This window comes from Physeter macrocephalus, chromosome 7 (genome assembly GCF_002837175.3).
Source record: "Physeter macrocephalus isolate SW-GA chromosome 7, ASM283717v5, whole genome shotgun sequence".
NCBI lineage: Eukaryota > Metazoa > Chordata > Mammalia > Artiodactyla > Physeteridae > Physeter > Physeter macrocephalus.
Window position 1 is genome coordinate 131,082,939 of NC_041220.1, and position 19,791 is coordinate 131,102,729.

Here is a 19,791-nt window from a genome sequence, read left to right on the forward strand (position 1 = left end):
ATTCTGGAGTCCTAATCAAAATTTTCTACAGTGTGGTATTATTTACCTCTATATGCTTATCTTCTTACAGCCTTTGTTTGGTTTTGTATTCATTTCTACATTGATTATCTTACCCAGACTTAACACACACTCTCTCTCTCCCCCCATTACACACATGTATAGGTTAGCTCAGAAGAGTAAATGCTTTGGGTTATCCAGCACCTTTTAGAGCCTTTCGTCTTGCCGTTTATAGTACTATATTAACATCCTTGTAATCAGAAAATTAACGGGAAATGACTGATAGTGAATACAGAATAGTTTTTTGAAAATTGATTTAATCCTTGGTATTTAGTGTTGAATTTTAACTTAATTCAAAAAGAACATTTTCCTTTCTTCCTTTTTAGTGAATACCTTAGATTATAGAGCTATAATTTTTTAGATCACAGGCCCTTTTGGAAGTTTGATAAAAGCTATGGCCCTTCTCTCAGAACGATGCACATCTGCACTAGTCACATACCTACACAATTTTACATCTAATTTTGGGTAATACTGGACCTCATGAGAAGTCTGTCCATGGATTCTTCATGCTAATCTGGGATGATATCCCAATCAGGCTGTGCTCACATCCTACTGTGATGTTTACCACTATTCCACCACCCATCCTTGTGAAAAAAAGTTGATGAACCTCACCAACAGTGGGATTCTACTTTTTTAGTCGTGACTATTATAAGTAGTTATTTTTGCCCTCTACCTCGGGGAAAGACTAGATGTCTTGGTCCTATGTTTTCAAGAACTATATCGTTGAAGTGCTGTAACTTATCTATTCCTTTTCCACTCGACTGCTAACTGGGGCCTATTGCTCAACAAGCTTATATTAAATTTTTGTCTCTCCTCTTCATTTTCTTTTTTTCTTTTTTGTTCCCTTGCTTGCTTTTTTGTTCCTTCTATATATTTATGTGGGATGGGGGCACTAATTCCTGATTTGTAAGTTGACCAATTATAATATTTTAGATTTAATCTTTGGATTGGCTCTTCTTGGCTGTTTTGGTTTTGGTTACATACTTAGGACCCTTTCTTTGCTCTCTTAAACTTGATTTTTGGCCCACCTGTTCAGTGTTGTTATAGAACCATGGGTTGTGAGATAATGAAGTTTTAGTCATTGTAACTCGGTTATTTCAGAATTAGAATTATTCTTTCACGTAGGTATATAGATCTATAACTTAAAGCAGATAATTCAGAGTGGATAGATATGTTGGCTAAATACAAGTGATAATTAATATAAGTGGTTCCAAATTTGGCACCCTGTGATTTTTGTCAAGCTCTTTGGTTTTGATTTTAATTTTAAAAGGTATTTTGGAGGGAGTGCTGAAAACATCTAATATTTCTGAAAATTCAGTTCTGGTTTTTCAATTAAACAGGTCTTGGCTACTACCTTTGATCCATATTTGGGTGGCAGGAACTTTGATGAGGTTTTAGTAGACTACTTCTGTGATGAGTTCAAGACAAAATATAAGATAAATGTAAAAGAAAACTCTCGGGCCTTGTTGCGCTTATATCAGGAATGTGAAAAACTAAAGAAGCTAATGAGTGCAAATGCATCAGACCTTCCACTGAACATTGAGTGTTTCATGAATGACCTTGATGTTTCTAGTAAAATGAACAGGTACCATGCATGCTTTCAGTTTGAAAAGTGTTTTCTTATTTTATGTTTAGTTAGTTCATGTCTGATTTTTCTTCTTTCTTTTATTTTAGAAGATATGCTCAATTTTTATATCCCCAAATAATGAATTTTATTTCATTTTCCCACAGGGCTCAGTTTGAACAATTATGTGCTTCCCTCTTAGCCAGAGTTGACCCACCATTAAAAGCAGTAATGGAACAAGCTAGTAAGTGGAAGTTACTGAACTAACCATTAAAACTGTACCATGGTGTTACTTGAATGGGGTAGAAAATGGTAAAAGCAGTAAAAAATTCATGTGCTTTTTGAAGACTTGTATTTCTTGTTTTAGAGAAGGAGATTATTCATAAGAGCAGGGCCACTAGAAATCAGTTTATGAGAACTCCTTCTGACTCATATTGTTTACATCATAAAACTAATGCTAGTTATATTTGAAGGTGTCTATATGTAAGATTTTAAAGATTGATTGAAAGTGGAAATGAGGACATGACTGCTTTTTGTTAAAGTTTTTTGTAATCAATTAAAATTACCTTCTGTGGCGATTTGTGAGGTGGAAGTTAAAACTGAAGGACTCAAGTCCATGAGGTGCTTGTCTGTCCTTGTGGTCACTTCATCACCTAGACCAAGTACAGTGCCTGATAAGTAGATAATTAATATCTATTAAATTTTGCTTTTTTCCAAAATTTATTTTTATCTTCTTTCCATTTTACCTTGTTTTGAGCAAATAAAAAAATACATTTTTTTTAAAAAGTACTTTCTGGGGTCTACTGTTCACATTTTTATAAAGACTGTCTTATTTTTCTCAATTAAACCTTTCGTTTTCCAGACTTACAACGTGAAGACATAAGTAGTATAGAAATTGTAGGGGGAGCAACACGAATTCCTGCTGTCAAGGAACAGATCACTAAATTCTTTCTTAAAGACATAAGTACCACATTAAATGCTGATGAAGCTGTTGCAAGAGGGTGTGCATTACAGGTATGATTATTAGTCTTTTTTTAAATTTTAGAATGTATATTTTGCCAGAAATATGGTGATAGGCCTCAAAGAACTTTTTAATATTATCTTGTCCAACCAGTTATCAATAAGCTAAAATTAAATTGAAATTATTCCTAAAATATAAGGGTCGTGTCTGTCCCATTTGTTTTTAAACTATCATAGGACAGTATGTCTGTAATTATACTGAAAAAGCATTTATTTTATGAATTCTTATAATTATTCCTATTTAAAATTCTCTTTTTGAGATTTAAATTTTACATCAGTTTTTGCGAAGTCACAGAAAGAGTGCTCTGACACTTTAAAATTTTAACTAGTTATTACCAAAAACCCAGAAATTTTAAAAATATAACAATTTTATTATAAGAACTTTATTAAGCAGTTCAATCAAGGTAACCTAGGGTATGTTTGGTGTTTGTTGATTTAAATATGGTATACATCTTATTTTCAGTGTGCGATTCTCTCACCAGCATTTAAAGTGCGTGAATTTTCCATAACAGACCTTGTTCCCTATTCAATCACATTAAGATGGAAGACCTCTTTTGAAGATGGGACTGGGTAAGTTACTTCTAAAGCCTTGGTTAGAGCTTGTCATAAATAAGCAATTGAACCTACTATTCTAAATTAGAGGAATTTATACTTCTTAAACTTGTCAGACACTTTAGAATACTATCTTAGAAACAGGAGAATATAAAAATGATATATAATCTGTAAACCATTATGGCATATTTTTAAATTAGTATTTTATTATAAAAGTAAAACATTCTCATTTTCAAATAAAAATCACAGTATAGAAATATAAAAACTTGCATTTGCCTTACCCCAACTCCCTTAGCCCATTTTATTGAGGTAACTAACTATTGTTAACAGCTGGGTATATATCTATCCAGTCATCTTCTTTGAATATCTAAATAAAAGCATCACTTTTAAATCGTACTTGATTATTAAATTTGCATTTCTGACTGTTGTGAGCTGCAAGTCTTTTCATGCTTTGACATCAACATTTCCTTTTCCATGAACTGCCCAGGATATAAATTGTTTACTTTCCTACCAAAATAAAAATCTGTATTTCAAATATTATATTTGACTGCTGTTCAGAAGTATAGTTTGTATAATAAAAGAAACCTGTATTTAGGTTTTGAAGCTGCTTTTAAGATTTTCTGTGTTCTATACATCTGCACCCCCAAGAAATTGAAATTTTTGCACAAATTTCAAAAATATCGATAGAATTTGGTCCTCAGATGCGAGCAAAAACATCCTTATATATTGCCTTAAAATATACCTATTCTCAGATAATTTTTCTCATTTTACTAGGATAGAATTGTCTGTTACTATGTCAGACATTCTAAAACTTTGAGCCCTAAACCTGTCAAAAGGCATGTTTATTTATAGCAAAACCAGTAATTCTTTTTCTTAACATTTGTGCACAGAAGTCTTTAAAATTGCTGCTTGCCATGAATTAAAAATGAGATGGATTCTGTAATTAGGTTCATAGGCAACTTTCTATTTGTTTTTAACTGTTTTCCTGCTCCATTTTAGGGAATGTGAAGTGTTCTGTAAGAACCATCCTGCCCCATTCTCAAAAGTCATTACTTTCCACAAGAAAGAACCATTTGAACTAGAAGCATTTTATACTAATTTACATGAAGTGCCTTACCCAGATCCAAGAATTGGTAAGAGAACTCCAAAACTTTTCTTCATAAATTTTAGCCTCTTACAAATATGTTAATATTTGAATCAAGGAAACAAAGTAACATTTCAGCTAAGCCAGCACTGGATTTTTTTTTTTTTTTTTTTTTTGGCGGTACGCGGGCCTCTCACTGTTGTGGCCTCTCCCGTTGCGGAGCACAGGCTCCGGACGCGCAGGCTCAGCGGCCATGGCTCACGGGCCCAGCCGCTCGGCGGCATGTGGGATCTTCCCAGACCGGGGCACGAACCCGTGTACCCTGCATCGGCAGGCGGACTCTCAACCACTGAGCCACCAGGGAAGCCCCAGCACTGGATTTTAGATAATCATACTTTTTTCTAAACGTGCACTTTTTAGTGCTCAGAGTTTATTTCTGGAATAACAGCAAGTTTGAATCTTTTTAATTCATTTTGAAATGCGTATTTAAAATGCTCTGGGGCTTCTCTTGTGGCACAGTGGTTGAGAGTCCGCCTGCCGATGCAGGGGACACGGGTTCGTGCCCCGGTCCGGGAAGATCCCACATGCCGCGGAGCGGCTGGGCCCGTGAGCCATGGCCGCTGAGCCTGCGCGTCCGGAGCCTGTGCTTCGCAACGGGAGAGGCCACAACAGTGAGAGGCCCGCATACAGCAAAAAAATAAATAAATAAATAAAATAAAATGCTCTGTAATTGACCTGAAAAGTTTGGGTGAGGGTTATTTTTTAAAGCAAGAACTCTTTAATCAGTAAACTGAAATTGTGCTGCCAGACTGACGACATATTCTGATTTTAAACTTATGTTCACTGGCAACAACTAGAATCCAGTTATACGAAAGTGGAAATAGGAGACTGTAATATCCATTTTAGCTGAGTAATCTTTTAGAAGATATAAAACAGTATGATTTACATCATGTAAAAGAAGGAATATTAAATTTTAAAATTTTCTATATGTGCTACTTTTATTGATAGACTAAAAAAGGGGACAATCTTAATTTTTCATGTACATTATTTAAAGCAGTAGAAGTAAATTACTGAAAATGGTATTAGTTTTCGAGGGCTTCTGGAACAAAGTACCACAAACTAGGTGGTTTCAACAATAGAAATTTATTGTCTCACAGTTTTGGAGTCTAGAAGTTCAAAATTAAGTTGTTGGCAGGATTGGTTCCTTCTGAGGGCTGCGAGGGAAGGATCCATTCCAGGCGTTTGTTCTTGGTTCATAGATGGCTGTCTTCATGTTCACATGACGTTCTCCTTGTGTATGTATCTGTCTCCAAATAAGGACGCCAAGTCATTGGATTAGAACCCACCTGATGACTTCACTTTAACTTGATTACCTGTAAAGACCCTATCTCCAAATAAGGTCATCTTCTGAGGTTACTGGAGAGTAGGGCTTCAACATATGAATTGGGGCCAGAGGGAGGTCACAATTCAACCTCTAACATAGGTCAGCCAGATTTTTTATATACAGTTTTTCTGCCTGGTAGTGTCTCTTTACTATGGATAACATTATATATTTGAGGGTTTTTTTTTTTTGAAAAATAAAACATCAGATTTCTTAAAGTGAAAAATTGTGACCTCAGTAGGTAGTAGTGACTGGATAACTTAGCAATTTTGCTATAGGAAAAATCCAGAAAAAATTTTAAATTGCTTTATTTATGAATTACCAAGATGATTATGATTTGCAAAGTTTATAGCAAAAAGGTAATATCTATTTGGTTTTCAAACTCAGAAATTGAGTTTTGTTATTTTGGTTTTAGTGTAGCAACATTGTCAAACTTAAAAGTGATATTGCCTTCAGTCAGATTGTCCTTGGTTAAGATCCCAACTCTCCTTTTTCCTATTGATGATTTTGGTCAGGTTGCTTAACCTGTCTGAGTGTTTATACCAGATTTATTAGTATATTAAAAAGGTGATCTGGGGGAAATGCATGTCCCACAGAAATTAATCAACATGTGATAATTTATGATTTTCTTTTGCCAGCATCTGAAAGATGATAGTAAAACTATTGAATGAATGAATTGAATGAGTTAATCTGAGGCCCATGTACTGATCAAAGCTCTTTTTTCCTTAAGGGAGCTTCACTATTCAGAATGTTTTCCCACAGTCTGATGGTGATAGTTCCAAAGTTAAGGTTAAAGTTCGTATTAACATCCATGGAATCTTCAGTGTGGCTAGTGCATCAGTAATTGAGAAGCAGAATGTAGAAGGGGATCACAGTGATGTTCCTATGGAGACAGAAACTTCTTTTAAGAATGAAAGCAAAGATGATGTGGTATGTAGAAATTCTGTTTCAAAAAGGTTCCTCTAATATATGCAGTATCTTAATTCTACCTGGTACTTTTAATAGTTGAAAATATTAATATCTGAGGTTTTGCTCTGAAGTTCTGCTATAGGAATCAGTATATAAACTTTTAAAAATAAACTCATTAAAGAATAATTCTATTTTAAATGCTCTACATCTTTTCACATTGTAACATGCTTTTCGGAGGCTTGTGTATTTTTCATAACATTATATGGAAAAATGCATATGTGTCTAGAGTCATCTTTCCTAAATTCTTTATTTCTATTAAACACATTTATTATAGCTAGCTTTTTAGCATACAGATAAATCCAATTCAGAATGATAAATTCTGAACTGTATACATATGTGTTTTTAGATTGAGAATACATGCTTAATAAAGAAATTTTCACAGCTTAAACTAAAGGAGATATCTGTGGCAGTTGAGCAGAAGAATGTGCTGTACATTCAGTAACATTAAAACAGATTTTTTTTTTCGTGGTACGCGGGCCTCTCACTGTTGTGGCCTCTCCCGTTGCGGAGCACAGGCTCCGGACACGCAGGCTCAGCGGCCATGGCTCACGGGCCCAGCCGCTAGGCGGCATGTGGGATCTTCCCAGACCGGGGCACAAACCCGTGTCCCCTGCATCGGCAGGCGGACTCTCAACCACTGTGCCCCCAGGGAAGCCCTAAAACAGATTTTTGACAGTTTCTTTATGAAAGAGTTATATGACTCTAACATTGTATTTACTCTTGGCATACTATGAATGAAGGAAGCTTAGGAGAAAGTTATTATATTCCATTACATAAAGTTTTCGTCTTTTTGTGTATACTATTTGTAAGTTATTTTAATGGCTTTTGTTGGATTTTTTTCAAATCATAATTGGAGGTCTGCCCTAGATTTTTCATATATTTCTCCATGTTAAGAATGGATTTTAAGATTTTAAATTTCAAGACAGTTTCTCCCTTTCATGAAAGTTGTCTTTTTGTCTGTTTTAACTAACAGTTACTATAAAATCTTTTCTTCCAGATTGATCAGAATTCTACCACTACTCTTTAAAGTACTTCATTTAAGGACCATGGCATTTTCTTTCATTCTTCTTCCTGTGTGTTATTTTCCTATTACATCCTCCCTTCCTTGAATTGAGGAGAAGGAAATACTGTCCTACTATGTTAGTGAAGATACAGTCAATTTTTCATAAATAAACATAAGAGTAATAGGTGAAAAGTTAATTTTCTTAATTGTAGTTCACAACAATGTATGGTAGACATTTAATCCATTTAAGATTTATTTTTTGATAAAATTGAAAGCATTCTGTGTATGCCTTTTATTTTGTTTTTAACATCTTTATTGGAGTATAATTGCTTTACAATGGTGTGTTAGTTTCTGCGTTATAACAAGGTGAATCAGCTATACATACACATATATCCTCATATCTCCTCCCTCTTGCATCTCCCTCCCACCCTCCATATCCCACCCCTCTAGGTGGTCATAAAGCGCTGAGCTGATCTCCCTGTGCTATGCGGCTGCATCCCACTAGCTATCTATTTTACATTTGGTAGTATATATAAGTCCATGCCACTCTTTCACTTCGTCCCAGCTTACCCTTCCCCCTCCCCGTGTGCTCAAGTCCATTCTCTACATCTGCATCTTTATTCCTGTCCTGCCCCTCGGTTCTTCAGAACCATTCTTTTTTTTTTAGATTCCTTATATATTTGTTAGTACATGGTATTTGTTTTCCTCCTTCTGACTTACTTCACTCTGTATGGCAGACTCTAGGTCCATCCACCTCACTACAGATAACTCAATTTCATTTCTTTTTATGGCTGAGTAATATTCCATTGTATATATGTGCTGCATTTTCTTTATCCATTCATCTGTCAATGGACACTTAGGTTACTTCCATGTCCTGGCTGTTGTAAATAGAGGTGCAATGAACATTGTGGTACATGACTCTTTCTGAATTATGGTCTTCTCAGGGTATATGCCCAGTAGTGGGATTGCTGGGTCATATGGTAGTTCTGTTTTTAGCTTTTTAAAGAACCTCCATACTGTTCTCCATAGTGGCTGTATCAATTTACATTCCCGCCAACAGTGCCTTTTAGAGTGAGTTCTTTTAAAGCTATTTCACTTTCTTCACCTCTTTTTCTTCCAAGTCTCTGTGTAATGTTTTAGACCTTTAGTTTTCTCTGTGTAACGTTAGTGAATCCTGGGCACTAAAAACAAGGAGAGTATGGCACCCATTTTCTACCTCTCCTGGCATTTCTTATTTGCTGCTTCTGTTTGTCTGTGGGCTTGAAATCCAGTTAGCCAGTCCTTTAGGATGATCTCTTGAATGTGGACTTAAAAAACTCCCTTGTGAATAAAATGTATGAATTTATAACATCTGCTTTGGCCATTCAGAGATTGATTTGCTTACAAGAGTGTTTTCGGCTTACTAGAACCCAGGGAGTTGGTGTTCCATATAAGGTATTTCTTCTTCTTAAGTGAGATGTTCCTGAGTATTTCTTTTATACTTTATGTAATCAAGAGCCAAAAAAAAGGTAACTAATGTTATAGATCATATACTTAGCATTGTTGGTGAGCACATTCACATATATTAATCTCCTTTTAAATCCCTACCTTAGTTGATACAATAGGTGTTGAATAAATTGTAGTTTATTTCCTTATTCTTGCTAATAACGTAACTTATTTCCTTATCGTTGCTTTTAACATAAGGGGTGATGTTGAGTACCCTACTGTGTAGAAAACATCCTGTGTACTGTATTGCTTAATGGTTCTCTCTAGGACTTTTCTCTTTAATTCTGTATCCAGACGTTTAAAAGCTTATTAAATACCATTATAAAGCAGTCTCTCCCTTCCCCCCTCCCAAAATGTGAACAAATTCAAAGTAGACTCTGGAAGCTAATTGTTTTAAGCTTTACAGCAGAAGGTAAGAGGATCATAAGTTCTTTTTACTGTTCCCTAGTTGCTGACATTGCTGGCTCTGAGGTCGATGAAACCCAGACATATATCAGTGAGCAACAGTAGGAGTTCTTTGTTTTTTTCTTTCTTTGCATGAGAGTCAATTTATGAGAAATTATTTTATGGGCCTCATTTTTTCATTAAAAATTAAGATGGCTTCGGTTTTCCTGAAAAACCATAATAACATAGATTGCCAACTTTTCTTCAATACAGTATGTCTCAGAAAATGGACACTTTTCTTCTAGGTATTTATTAATATCTGTACATATTAGGAAGGTATTATAACTTAGGCTTCATGGCACAGTGAAGGATCAAAGAGACTATTTATTGTACTAATGTACCACAATTTATTCCCCAGTTGTTGACAGTTTGGGTTGTTTATCTTTTTATCTATTTTTTAATTCAAAATATCTGATTACTTATATGTACCAGGTACTGTTCTTCTAGGCACTGAGGATACAGTGGTAATAAGCAAGATAAAGAAGGTCCCCACCCATCTGTAACTTACATTCTAATGGAAGAGGATAGGCAAGAAGCAACAAGATACCATATAAATATAAAGGAAATTAACAGCAGGGGATGCGTAGTGGAAATTAAGTGATGAGGAAAGCCACCTGTGAGGAAGGAAAAGGAAAGCTAGCGTGAAAGATGAAAAGGCAGTTTGAGAGTAAGGAGCAGGTAGGTAGTTGTCCAGACAGAGAGAATAACAAAGGCCCTGACGGCAGGATACCCTTTTTTATTGTTACAGATACTAAGGTAGCTGATAATATAAAATATAGAAAAGGGGAGAGTGACAAAAAAAAAGAAATTGAGAAGGTAGGTCAAGGGACAGATTAGATAATTATTCTGGATTTTATTCTTAAGTGCTTTTTCATTTATTCAGCAAATAACTAGAAGTACCTAAATTGTGTGTTTGGATATAGCAGTGAATAGAAAGACAGTCTCAGCCCTCGTGGAGTTTAAAATCAATTAGAGAAGCCAAAGTCTAGAGGCATGTCCATTAACTTACCCACTAGTGATAATATTCCTATGAACCTTCTTAAAATTATTTTAAAAGACTAACACATTACTCTCATATCAATTGTAAGATGTACAGTTTTCCACTTAATATATCTGAAATTGGGATGGGTCGTGCAAATGATAATATCTTATATTCACTGTTGCCTATGGCAGTAATCATGAGAAGTTCTCATCATCTGTCCGTACATGTGTGAACTTGGTTGTTACTCCTAATGGCATGAGTAGGCAATTGCAACCCCTTGACATTAAACAGATTGTTTAAGGACCATTCAAGGAAGGAATATCAGTCCTGGTTGTTGTCCGAAAATAATCTATTGACTCCTTCTGGTAAGACAGAGAAAAAAACATCATAAAACTTGTAGAATAGGGGACTTCCTTTGGTGGTCCAGTGGTTAAGACTCCACTGCAGGGGGCACGGATTCAATCCCTGGTCGGGGAACTAAGATCCCGCCTGCCACATGGTGCAGCCAAAAAAAAAAAAACTTGTAGAAGAGGTGTCAGTGGCTTATAAGAAAACATTAGAGACCATACTGGAGCAATTTTTAAACAAATGGCTGAGTCACTAATGCTCTTGATGGCACAGAAAACAATATTGTGTAGAAAAATTCAGACATCAACAACTGAATTAAGTGATTTAGAAGAGTTGGATTCTTAATGTGAAGTAGTTTTAGAAATACCTTAACCATATTATTTGGTTTATTTCTTTTAGAGATATGAATATATACACAATAGAAGAGCTCTTTCAATAAGTATAAAATAAAAATGCTAAGTGATAAAGTATTTTGGCCTTAATTGGCAGCATTGTTTTCTTACATACATTAATATGTATTTCACAAATACATATTAATGTATTTGTGTCTTTCTGCATTACCCCAACTCACCACTATAACATATTTTCCACCTCTTTTCCATCATAGGGTTGGGGAAATTGTAGAGTTGGAAGGTGGTAGGGCAGGGAGGATGGGGGGTGGAATTTCAGTAGCTGACCTTTTAAACTACGAAGAACAGTGGTGTAAATTATCTTCTAACTTGTTTTTCTCTTTGGCACAAATAAGCATTTATTCAAGATAGCCTTCTGGACATTATATGTATACTTAACTCTCTCTCTCTCTCTATATATATATGAAGACCTAAATTATCCTGATTCCTGAATTCCAAGCTTTCTCCTTTTAGGAGGATGGTGGTGGGTAAGATTAAGAAAGACCAGAAAAACTTAATACTTGTGACTGATTGCCAAGTGGAGAGTCCATCTTGGCAATCTTATGGGTTGAAAATTTGTCCTTTAGACATTAAAAAAATATTAAACGTTTACATTGTAATAGTTCAGAGACATCTACTTTGACAGTTTTGATACATTTCGTTTGAGTATTTTCCTACGTTTAAAAAATATAATTGAATTTATGTGTAATACTTAAATTTTGTATCTTTTTCTCTTTATTTTCCCACATTAAGTTCTTTATAAACATTTTTCATGTCAAGTTTAATGTTCTCTTTTTTTGTGAATCTTGGTTTGTGAATTTGACTTGAGAACAATTTTCCATTTATTTTGCAGTTATTTGGCCACAGGTGAATGAAACAAGATTTATTCACATAGCATCAAATAGATCTTTTCATTTTACTTACTACCTGTTAATCTAGTTATTTATAGTTACTCTCAAAAACAGCTTCTACTTCACTGCGTTCACATATTTGAAAACAGGCTTGAACTCTAAGATGCTGTTCATTACCAAACAAATAGAAAAAAGAAAGAAAGAAAAAGACTACAGATATTGTCAATTACATATTTTCTTTGCAGGATAAAATGCAGGTTGACCAGGAAGAAGAGGGTCATCAAAAATGTCAAGCTGAACACACTCCAGAAGAAGAAATTGATCATACAGGAACCAAAACAAAGGTTTGTTATACTATTACTGTGGTTGTGTCTTTCTGAGATTGATATTTTGAGTTAATGCATTTGCTGTGTAATGCATGCTTTTAATACACCTGGTGTTTTAAATCTCGTATTATGAAAGTATATAACCAGAATAAATACACTTCAGTGATTCACTATAGAAGATTTTTAAAAGAATGAACTCTAATATGAGTCAAATTATTTTTTTGGCAGGAAAAAAAGATGTTTTTAATTAATTATTTTTCTCATGAAAAATCATGTAATCTCAGAAAATAGAAACTGGAATAGGACAAATGAAGAAAACTTAAATTAGCAATAATGCTGCATCTGAATATGAACCACTCTAAGCATTTTGCTGCATATCATAAAGCATTTTTTTGTGCAAAATAATATTTTTGGAAGTAAAATTTTAAAGGATAAATGACTCTATTATTAAGAGTCATTATTTTATTAAGAAAATGATTGCTGATAGAAGAGAAGGGAGAGACACCCTGCCCCAGTCACCCAGATGAATGTGGCTACAGCTCTAAACTATCATCTTTGACAGATTTTTCTAACCTGAACAGAATTTAATCTGTGATGGTTAGCTGTATAGGTTTTTTCCAAAGGCTATAAACATTCAGTTATAAATCCTAGTTGCTCAAGTAATATAAAACCTGAAACCCATTTTTCTAAATTTTTTATTTTATTCAATGTGTTTGCCTTTAATTATTCAACAGCTCTATTGAGATATAATTTACATACCATGCAATTCTCCCATTTAAAAGTACAATTCAAAGGTTTTTAATATACTCACAGAGTTATGCAATCATTATCACAATTTTACAACATTTTCATCACTCCAAAAAGAAGCCCTGTACCCATTAGCAGTAACTCTTTATTTTCCTCCCAACCCTCCCCCTGCCAGCTCTAGGCACCCACTAATCTTTTGGTCTCATTGACTTGCCTGTTCTGGACATTTCATATAAATACAGTGGTACAATATGTAGTCCTTTAATGACTGGCTTCTTTCACTAAGCATGTTTTCAAGGTTCATCCAGGTTGTAGGATATATCAGTACTTCATTCCCTTTTATGGCTGAGTAATATTGTATCATACGGATGCATACCACATGTATTCATTCATCAGCTGATGGACACTTAGATTGTTTCTACTTTTTGACTATTATGAATAATGCTATTATGAACAATCATATACAGGTTTTGTGTGGATGGATATTTTCATTTTTCTTGGGCGTGTACCTAGGAATGGAATTGCTGGGTTATATGGTTTCTCTGTGTTTAACAATTTGAGGAACTGCCCAACTGTTTTCCAAAATGGCTGCAATATTTTACTACGTTGTCAAAAATGTATGAGGGTTCCCATTTATATCCTCACCAACTCTTCCTCTTTTCTTTTTTTATTAGAGTCATCCTAGTGGGTATGAAATGGCATCTCATTGTGGTTTTTATTTTATTTATTTTTGGCTGGGTTGGGTCTTCGTTGCGGTGCGTGGGCTTCTCATCGTGGTGGCTTCTCTTGCTGCGGAGCACGGGCTCTAGGCACGTGGGCTTCAATAGTTGTGGCATGCGGGCTCTAGAGTGCAGGCTCAGTAGTTGTGGCATACAGGCTTAGTTGCTCTGCTGCATGTGGAATCTTCCTGGACCGGGGCTCGAACCCGTGTCCCCTGCATTGGCAGGCGGATTCTTAACCACTGTGCCACCAGGGAAGCCCTCATTGTGGTTTTAATTTGCATTTCCAGCACAATATTTTTTATGTAGAAAGATTTAGGGTATACAGGGTGTAAAATACTATCAATATTAAAATAATGTTTTTAATTAAAGTATAGATAATGGTTTTGTTTGATTTTACTCTGTTTCATCAGAAATCAGTCTCTTAAATATATTTTTAAGCTAGTTTTAGAAATTTACACTTTTCTTGCATTTCTTTTGCAGTCTGTACCCTCAGATAAACAAGAGCGATTAAACCAGACCATTAAAAAAGGAAGAGTCAAGAGTATTGATCTACCTATCCAGAGTAGCCTGTGTAGGCAACTGGGCCAAGATCTTCTCAACATCTATATTGAAAATGAGGTATATAAATCAGAATTGATGTTGAAATAGGTGGTAGTGTGTTCTGAAATTTTTGTAGAAGTAAATGATTATCCCTCAAATTTGTGGAACTAGGCTATAACTCATAAGGAATTATTAAATAGATTATTGAACTACTTTATTTTGGACAAAATGCTGAGCTGTATTTATTTGTGTCATGTACAGTGTAACTTTCACCTTAGTTACATGAAGAACATGGATTGTCTCCACTATAGAGAAAGGCCTTTCCAATACTAGTAATTCTTACCCCCTTTTATTGTGTCTTAACAGTAGCACACCCAGCAGACATTGTATAGGAAAGTATTACCAGCTCCCCTCTTCTAATGTGTTGTCCTTAAAGATTAAGGTTCAATTCAGAATGTTTTCTAACTTCCATTTAATACTTTTTAGAATCTGTTGTCATTCTTGAAATTTTCTTTACATATTTACATGTTTCATTTTACAGTCTCTTGAGGAAGAGTTTGGTTTCTTTACCAATAGTTGTGTGTAAAAAGTAATTTTTTTATATTAAAATTTACATTTAAGTGGTAGTTACTAATTTCTACAGGCTTGACTGGCATTAAAGAAGGTCATTTTTCTTTGAAGTGCCACATATTCTCCAATTGCTGCATGTTATTCTGGGAATTTCCTCAAGAAATTTTTTTTTTTTTTTTTTTTTTTTTTTTTTGCGGTACGCGGGCCTTGCATCGGCAGGCGGACTCCCAGCCACTGCACCACCAGGGAAGCCCCCTCAAGAGATTTTTGACTTTACAATGCTGCTCTTTCGAGTACCTAAGTATATCACCTATTCATTAATTATTAAAGGCTACACTTTATGTGAAGCAAGCATTTCTAGAGATCCTAAATAATTCTGAATTTGTATGATTTGAGACTAATTTTCTCAAAGGAATGAATTGTGGGGAAGTGCAGCTAATGATAAATTTTGTGTATAAGCTTTTTTTCTTAAATTTTTAAATGGCCCACTATTTTTTTTATTATTTTAAAATAAAATTATTTTATTTATTTATTTTTGGCTGCGTTGGGTCTTCGTTGCTGCGGTGAGCGGGGGCTACTCTTCATTGCGGCGCGCGGGCTTCTCATAGTGGTGGCTTCTCGTTGTGGAGCATGGGCTCTAGGTGCACAGGCTTCACTAGTTGCAGCATGCGGGCTCAGTAGTTGTGGCTCACGGGCTCTGGAGCACAGGCTCAGTAGTTGTGGCACACGGGCTTAGTTGCTCTGGGGCCTGTGAGATCTTCCCAGAACACGGATTGAACCTGTGTCCCCTGCATTGGCAGGTGGATTCTTAACCACTGTGCCACCAGGGAAGTCCATGTCTCAGTATTTTTTTTTCAAATTGGAATATAGTTACTTTACAATGTTGTGTTAGTTTCTGCTGTACAGCAAAGTGAATCAGTTATACCTATACATATATCCACTCTTTTTTAGATTTCCTGTCTCACTATTTTAAATTCACAAATATCAGTGCATTGTAGTATTATGTTTAAAATACTATGTTTTTGTTAAAGTACAAATTGTTTTTTATTAGTCTTCAGATTCTTTCTTTGCTTTTTATTTGACAATAATGATTTTTGCTAACATCTTTAAATATTTTGATATCTTATTTAATCCTCAAACCTATGAAGTGTAAGTACTGTTAGAGATCTACAGTTAATAGACGAGGAAGCAGGCAGAGGTAGACTGAATCACCAAAGTTCAGAGAGTAACCTTTTGTTTTGGAGCCAGGTAGTCTGTCTCCAAAGCTCAAGATCACAACCACTATATTGTGTCACTTACCAAAGCCAACATTTATTCAGTACCAGTTATGTGTCAGGCTCTGTACTAAATATTTTATGTGAATTATGTCAATCTTATTAACAGCCATACGAGACAGATAGAAGTAAGCGCTCTAGGATAAGAAAACTGAGGCTTAGGTTAGGTGACTTTGCTGCAATTTCAAAGGTAGTAAGTGGGAAACCTGGGATTTGAACACCAATATGTACAATGACATAGTCTATGGTTTTTTTATAATTCACATACCATATAAAATTCACCAATTTAAAGTGTACAGTTCCGTGGCTTTTGGTATTACATTATTAATTTTTTTAATTGTGGTAAAATTTATATAACGTGAAATTTGCCATTTTGACCATTTTTAAGTGTACAGCAATTCAGTGACATTAATTACATTCACAGTTATATAACCATTGCCACTATCTTTTTTAAAGATTTATCTATTTTTCATTTATTTTATTTATTTTTGGCTGCATTGGGTCTTAGTTGTGGCACACAGGATCTTCATTGAGGCATGCAGGATCTTTCGTTGCAGCACGCGGGCTTCGCTCTAGTTGTGGTGTGTGGGTTTTCTCTTCTCTAGTTGTGGTGCGTGGGCTCTGTAGTTGTGGCGCGTGGGTTCCAGAGTGCGTGGGCTCTGTAGTTTGCGGCATGCAGGCTGTAGTTGAGGCACGCAAGCTCAATAGTTGTGGCACATGGGATCTTAGTTCCCTGACCAGGGGACGAACCTGCGTCCCCTGCATTCTAAGGCAGATTCTTTACCACTGGACCACCAGGGGAGTCCCACCATTGCCATATCTTTTCCAAAACCTTTTCATCACCCCAAACCGAAACTGTAACCATTAAGTAATAACTCTCATTCCTCCCTTCCCCCAACCCCCAGTAAACCAATCTATCGATACTTTCTGTCTCTATGAATTTGGTAGATAACTCATATAATGTAATCATAGAATATTTGTCCTTTTTTTTTTTTTTTTTTTTTTTTTTTTTTTTTTTTTTTTTTTTTTTGTGGTACGCGGGCCTCTCACTGTTGTGGCCTTCCCCGTTGCGGAGCACAGGCTCCAGATGAGCAGGCCCAGTGGCCACGGCTCATGGGCCCAGGCGCTCCGCGGCATGTGGGATCTTCCCGGACCGGGGCACGAACCCGTGTCCCCTGCATCGGCAGGCGGACTCACAACCACTGCGCCACCAGGGAAGCCCGAATATTTGTCCTTTTCTGTCTGGCTTATTTCACTTAGCATAATGTTTTCAAGGTTTATCCACTTTGTAACATGTATCAGAACTTTCTTTCTTTTTATAGTAGAGTAATATTCCATTTTGTATATATACATTTTATTTATCCATTCATCTGTTACAGATCAAGTGAGTTGTTTCCACCTTTTGGCTATTGTGAATAATGCTGCAGTGAACATTGGCATACAAATAACTGTTTGATTTCCTGCTTTCAGTTTTTGGTTATACACCTAGGAGTGAAATTGCTGGGTCATAGTGTAATTCTTTTTTTTTTTTTTTAAGAATTTATTTATTTATTATTTATTTTTGGCTGTGTTGGGTCTTTGTTGCTGCGCGCGGGCCTTCTCCAGTTGCGGTGAGTGGGGGCCCCTCACTGCAGTGGCTGCTTCTTCTGTGGAGCATGGGCTCCAGGTGCGCGGGCTTCAGCAGTTGTGGCACACGGACTCAGTAGTTGTGGCACAGGGGCTCTAGAGCGCAGGCCCAGTAGTTGTGGCACATGGGCCCAGCTGCTCTGCAGCGTGTAGGATCTTCCCAGACCAGGGATTGGACCCGTGTCCCCTGCATTGGCAGGCAGACTCGCAACCACTATGCCACCAGGGAAGCCCCATATTGTAATTCTTTGTTTAGCTTCTTTAGGAGCCACCAAACTGTTTTTTCCCTAAGCTGCAGTATTTTACATTCCCAACAGCAACGTACAAGGGTTTCAAATTCTCCAAATCATCACCAACACTTATGTTCCATTTCTTTGATTATAGTCATCCTAGTAGGTGTGAAGTGGTATTTCATTGCAGTTTTGGTTTGTATTTTCCCTAGTGTTTTCATGGCAGCTAATCTGAAACTTTTTGAATAGGGGAAGATGATAATGCAGGATAAATTAGAGAAAGAAAGAAATGATGCGAAGAATGCTGTTGAAGAATATGTATATGATTTTAGGGACAAGCTTGGCACTGTCTATACAAAATTCATCACTCAAGAAGTAAGTCTAAATTTTGTAGTTTTTTATGAGAACTATTTAAATGTTTGCTTGAGAATGCTAATAACGAATTATGTAAATAAATGTACCAAATGTGTTATTGTTGTCAATCTTTTTGAGCACATTTAGGAATGGTTCTTTGTTATTTTTCCAAATTACAGAAGGCTGGTGAGAAAGATGTTTATAAATAAAAAGTCAGAAAAAAATAATTTTTTACACTTGAAAAACATTTTGTCCTTCCTTGATGACTTTTATTTCTAAGGAGAGCATTTTCAATCAGTATCTCTTGAATGTATAACTAGGACTTGAGAAAACTGTCTGCAATATTGGAAGACACAGAAAATTGGCTTTATGAAGAAGGAGAGGACCAAGCTAAACAGATTTATGTGGATAAGCTTCAAGAACTAAAGGTAAACTTTTTAAAGTCCATGTTAGTGTTGAACAGAACATTAAGTTGTCCTAAAAATTATGATGTAAGAGCGCAGTGTATGTGTTTAATGAATATATAAGAAATTACTAAGGCAGGTATGTGTAAGAGGAAGTGTTCTCTGAATTTGAGAGGTGAGTAATGCTACATGATAACTGAAATTAAATAATGTATAATCATATTTGTCTATCATGATACTCAGATATAAAAATTTAGCAGATGACCAGAGTGTTAATATTACTTTCAAACAAGCCATATGTTTCTGAGATGTCATTAAGAAGTGATTTGTCAACCTGACCCCTTATCCATTACCCTTGCTCTGCTTCTTTCCCCCTTGACTGCTCTGAGTTTGAGGAGTAATACACTGCCCTTTCGTATTTTCACATTGTAACTAATGGGCAATTAGTGGGACACCAGGCCAGCAAAGAACTTCAGAAATAGTACCCCTGCTCTTCAGTGTCCTTTTACAAAGAAATAAGGAGATGTGTCCACCAGCTGCCCTTTTTCTACTAGGTCAGTGGTCTGACTTTAAGAAAAGACCACTATTACTCTTTTCCTCCTGCTTGCTACCCAGCGCCCCCCACCACACAGAAAAAAAATGCTTTAAAAGATTAGAAGTTCAGATTGGAAGGATGACAGGAAATTTTAGTCTTTCCTTAGTGTGAATCATAATGCTTTAATGTGCACATGAATTACCCGGGGCCCTTACTGAAAAGCAAATTATGGTTCAGTATATCTGAGTTGGGCCTATGATTCTGCACATTTTTTTTTTTTTTTTTTTTTGCGGTACGCGGGCTTCTCATTGCTGTGGCCTCTCCCGTTGCGGAG

At 35.8% G+C, this 19,791-nt stretch overlaps 1 protein-coding gene across 1 annotated transcript in view; it reads left to right on the forward strand.

Moving 5' to 3' along the window:
- The window catches only part of HSPA4L (heat shock protein family A (Hsp70) member 4 like), a 52,924-nt gene that overhangs the window by 22,654 nt on the left and 10,479 nt on the right, over positions 1–19,791 (forward strand). Inside the window, exons 7-16 of the mRNA XM_007113501.4 lie at positions 1,398–1,642; positions 1,789–1,865; positions 2,484–2,635; positions 3,105–3,211; positions 4,193–4,326; positions 6,389–6,588; positions 12,375–12,473; positions 14,405–14,542; positions 18,414–18,539; positions 18,839–18,946. Coding sequence (XP_007113563.1) covers positions 1,398–1,642; positions 1,789–1,865; positions 2,484–2,635; positions 3,105–3,211; positions 4,193–4,326; positions 6,389–6,588; positions 12,375–12,473; positions 14,405–14,542; positions 18,414–18,539; positions 18,839–18,946 — 1,386 coding nt within the window. The remainder of the gene's footprint in view (positions 1–1,397; positions 1,643–1,788; positions 1,866–2,483; positions 2,636–3,104; positions 3,212–4,192; positions 4,327–6,388; positions 6,589–12,374; positions 12,474–14,404; positions 14,543–18,413; positions 18,540–18,838; positions 18,947–19,791) is intronic.